The 5,000-nt window shown below is 34.5% G+C and overlaps 2 protein-coding genes across 4 annotated transcripts in view; one reads left to right on the top strand and one right to left on the bottom strand.

Annotated features, from left to right (window-relative positions):
- The window catches only part of LOC123504088, a 44,622-nt gene that overhangs the window by 27,280 nt on the left and 12,342 nt on the right, over positions 1-5,000 (bottom strand).
- LOC123504087 overlaps positions 1-5,000 on the top strand; it is a 22,646-nt gene that overhangs the window by 17,015 nt on the left and 631 nt on the right. For 2 of the 3 annotated variants that reach the window (XM_045254377.1, XM_045254376.1), the window contains exons 17-21: positions 333-522; positions 973-1,104; positions 2,992-3,060; positions 4,325-4,444; positions 4,753-4,782. In XM_045254377.1, coding sequence (XP_045110312.1) covers positions 333-522; positions 973-1,104; positions 2,992-3,060; positions 4,325-4,444; positions 4,753-4,782 — 541 coding nt within the window. The remainder of the gene's footprint in view (positions 1-332; positions 523-972; positions 1,105-2,991; positions 3,061-4,324; positions 4,445-4,752; positions 4,783-5,000) is intronic. The other variant, XM_045254378.1, reaches the window with a different exon arrangement.

Raw genomic sequence — 5,000 nt, 5'->3', positions numbered from 1 at the left:
CATAGTCTAGTTATCTGATGTAGCTGTAGATATTCTATGATATATATATATATATATATATATATATATATATATATATATATATTATATTTTTTTTTTTTTTTTTTACGTAGGAAGAGGGCCAGGGTTATATATATATATATATATATATATATATATATATATATATATATATATATATATATATATATATATATATATATATATATATATATATATATATATAACCACAACTCCTTGAGCGTAGTAAAACGAACAAAACTGTTCAATGTGTATGACATGAGCGGTACTTACAATGGATTGTGTGATTTCTTTTTTCAACTAGTTCGTAGTCTTTCCCACAGGCCACGTATGGCTGCTACAGGAAGCTGGACAGGAAGTAGCTCTGGCGTCCTCCCGATAAACCCTACAGAAGGTGAATGTTGCTTGAGTTTCTCTGACGAAAAGGGAGCATCGCGTAGCCTTGTAGTCAACAGGATGCTGTTGAATCCGTACAGTGCTAAGATCATTAATGACAAACAGGTTTGTTATTTTGTTTTTCCTTATTCTTTTTACTAAGGAAATATTGGCTACGGTGAAATGTAACTAATATCTGCCCCAGGAAATTTTGGTAAAAGAATCTTGTGAGCGAACATTGTAGGAACTCATGTTTTCAATAGATTCTGTATTATACCAACATGTTTGAACGTTTTGAGTGAGAGCAGAGAACACTCGTGCTGGTTATGAATGGAAACGTTCAGATTACATGGTACCAGAATTTTTTCTTCCTCTACCTAATGACAACAAAAGGATATATATACCTAAGGGAAAAAAAACGCGAAATCATTACATTGATCTGTTACATTATCTGTTTCACTAGATAGATTTTTCAATAAGTAGATAAATTTGGCAGTAATAACTTGCATTTTGGCAAAAATAATTAATTTAACAAGGAACTTATTGATATTGGTCTTACCTATCTTTTCACTGCAGGATTTACCACCACGGGTGACAGAAATGCCCAAGCTGAAGCCAAGTGATCCTCCCGTCACCGACAACGGTACTGTCACGATCACATTCTATTTGGAAGGACAAACGGCTGCCCGGCAAAGAACATCGACAACGGTGTGTGGAGAGTTACACGATATGCAGTTGTAAAGTGTTAAATCTTTAGGGCTCATGACTTTCTTAAATTTTCTTCTTCATAAAGTTTTAACCAAGGACTCGGTGAGGTCTGAAGCACTCGTGCAAAATTAGATAGCTTCTTTCCTTTTGCTGTTCAGAATATTTCTTAGTCCTTAGCGTCTCTGTAACTCTTGCCCAATCAAATATTTTCACAATTTAAATTTCATTCTTAGAACTTAAATATCAGGGAGGACAATTTTGATCAATTGCTATCCATCACGGCAGTGAGGTCAGACAAGACTATCTTATGAAACCTTTAATTCAATCGTCCTTATCGTATTCTGGATTTCATTTGCTTGAGGTCTTAGTACATCGTGCATCAATACCCAAACATTTACTAAAAAATGAACAAATGAGTAAATATTTATTTATTAGTAAAACAACTGATGGACTGCTATTTATAGCCTAAAGGCGGATTCACACGTGCCAATTTGCGACTGTTTTTTACGTACGTATAGTTTCCGACTCATCCCTTCTAGTCGGAAAGTGTCAGACGTAGCGCCTGGAAAATATCGACTAGTTGGCGCCTTGGCGGGAAGTAAATGTAAACAAACAGCTACCCGCCAAGATGTCTTCCTCCAGTGACGATGTTGTAGCTGTAGTTGCTTTTCTTTTGGCGTACTGGATATGTGGATACGTCCCTGGCTAAGTAGAAGGAAAGAAAGGAGTGTTTACCACACTCTAAATTAGCCTACATTTCTCATAAGAAAATCGTTAATCTTAAGATTATGCACAATTGTGATCAAATTAAATCCTGACAGGTCTTTAATCCTCACCTCCAACAACACCCTGCATTGAGGGAAACAGTTCTTGTAGAGTGGCAACTATTTCGTCGAACGACGAGCTTTTTTTTTAACAATATAATTAATTTATGGGGTCCCAGATGTGTTCTTTTTCCTTTACCAACACTAACATGCTCTTCTGTATTTCTTGAGACCACATTTTCAAAACTTACTCCATGACGTCACGACGTAAGTAAAGTTGCATATCAATTAGCAAGACCAACATGTTGGTCTTGATTTGCGACTGTTTTCTACAGTCGTTAGGCAAATTGGCACGTGTGAACCCGCCTTAACAGTAGCTTGCCAACAGCCACCTCGCCTTGGAGATAACTGTACGTCAAACCATATTGAGGTGTAGGTCTTAAGGAGCATAAAAAGTTGATAAAACTTTCAACTTCTCTCTGCTTTACCTTCCATCAGTAAGCGATCTCTAATTAGTTCCCGGATATTCTTTGAGTCCCATCTCATCCCCAACCATTTCTCAATTTCTAAGATAATATCAATGACACCTGGGGATGTGTTGTACAATGAATCTTTTGTTCAACCTCGCTCTATAAGATCTTGAATCCCAAACCACTACACTCACCTCTTTATATTCATCTCTTTGCAAATCATCTTCCTCCACTATTTTCTTTACTCCTTAAGGTCCATCCACACGATCGAACACAACTCGAGCCTTGAGAGGCATTGCCCACAACCGGGCTAAATCCGCGGGCACAAATGTATTACTGACTATAGGCTGTCGATCTGGTCCAGTCAAACCTGTATGGACAATAGCCAGAGGGAATGGTTGTTCGGGGACAGGCAGTTTCACAGAATTACGAAAACAGGCGCTTTGCCCGTATTAAAGCAGGCAGGCACAAGCGGTAAGGCAGTCAGCAGGCAAACTGCTTGCTTGTGCCCACAGGCATAATTTTATCATCTGTACGCTGTTTTATACTCTTGTCTTTCCAAACTCCTGCCACATTAAACCATCCCATCTACCTATCATATCACATCAAGCCGAGTGTCAGTCACAATAAACATTTCCTCTCCCGCTCTACAGTACGAGTACTTGACTCGCTACCACGAGGACTTAGCGACAATTCGGGACAACTTCACCCATGGCAAAGAGGTAAACACACACACACACACACACACACACACACACACACACACACACACACACACACATACACACACACACACACACACACACACACACACACACACATACACACACACACACACACACACACACACACACACACACACGAGAGAGAGAGAGAGAGAGAGAGAGAGAGAGAGAGAGCGAGATAATTCTTCTTGTTACAGGTACGTACTTTATTTACCTTTCCACACGAGGCAATAACATATGTTAGAACAATAATGACTGAGTAAGAATTAATGATAGTAGCAGTAAGATAATTACATTATTATTACATTATCATTATCATTATTATTATTATTATTATTATTATTATTATTATTATTATTATTATTATTATTATTATTATTATTATTATTATTATTATTATTATTATTATTATTATTATTATTATTATTATTATTATTATTATTATTATTATTATTATTATTATTAAGTACTATTATTATTATTATTATTATTATTATTATTATTATTATTATTATTATTATTGTTATTAACTTCATTATTATTATTATTATTATTATTATTATTATTATTATTATTATTATTAACTTCATTATTATTATTATTATTATTATTATTATTATTATTATTATTATTATTAACTTCATTATCATTATTATTATTATTATTATTACTATTATTATTATTATTATTATTATTATTATTATTATTATTATTATTACCATTATTACTATCATTATTATTATCATTATTATTTTTAGTTGCAATAGCAGTAGCAGTAGTAATATTAGTGTTAGTGTTAGTAATTAAGAGAAATAATGAAAGCAATGGCATTCACAATTCAAGCAATACCGTTGCATCCATCATAAATTTTGTTATTGTTTTCCTGTCGATCATTTTATTAATTCAAAGATTTTCTTGATACTTCAACTTTTTTCAGTGTTACATTTGCTTTGTTCTTCAATATTGCGTACGTGCATTTTGTATAACATCAGCTTATTTTAAGTCAATGTTTGACAATCTTTCTAGTGTTATCTATCTATCTATCTACTCAATTTATTTCTTCGACCAACTCAATCAGAGATTATTGAAAATAATCCATATCTGGTGTTGCTTTTCCATTTCTGTCTTCTGCAAACATGTGAAATTATACACAGTTTATTTTATATAGTTACATTTATCTGCGTATCTGTTTCGAAAATGTTGCCTTTGCATTGTGGTTTTCTTCTGTTCTTTCTATTCGCCCGCCTGTCTTCTCCCTTAGCCGCTGGACGGGTTCAGGTCCCCTGGAGACGCCACGAGCATCGCCGTGACAATACCAATTGGCGATTCAAATAGCTTCTACCTCGCCGTGGCCAACTACGACCCTTCAACTGGAGTCGAGGTGAGTAACAATCTCAAGGAATTTCCCTTGTACTCGATATTAAATGATACTTATGCTAGTTCTTACTTATTTCTCCTAAAATTCATCCTTCCCAATATTAAAGATAATAGAGTTGAAAGTTTTGAAAAATAAAAATCTTATTCATTCAAATTAACCTATCTTTATTATTGTTGTTTTCTTTTATTCTACGGAACAAACAATTACCTTCTGCTCAACCCAGACCGCAGGCAGTCTTATTACCGAAGAGAAGTTTCACCTTTTTCCATCATCACCGATTATCTATTTTATATATTTTTTTCTTTTTTCAGGGTTTGCCGTCAAGAGCGCTGCCAATAAATGTAAGAAAAGTAAAAGTAAAAAAAAAAAAAAAAAAAATAAATAATACAAAAAAATCAAGTAAGACAAAACAAAGCAAAACATACACTGTTTCCTAATTAACAGACCTTAGAGAGAGAGAGAGAGAGAGAGAGAGAGAGAGAGAGAGAGAGAGAGAGAGAGAGAGAGAGAGAGAGAGAGAGAGAGAGAGAGAGAGAGAGAGAGAGAGAGAGAGAGAGAG

The sequence above is a fragment of the Portunus trituberculatus genome, chromosome 15 (genome assembly GCF_017591435.1).
Source record: "Portunus trituberculatus isolate SZX2019 chromosome 15, ASM1759143v1, whole genome shotgun sequence".
Classification (NCBI taxonomy): Eukaryota; Metazoa; Arthropoda; class Malacostraca; order Decapoda; family Portunidae; genus Portunus; species Portunus trituberculatus.
This window is presented reverse-complemented; position numbering and strand designations above follow the sequence as displayed.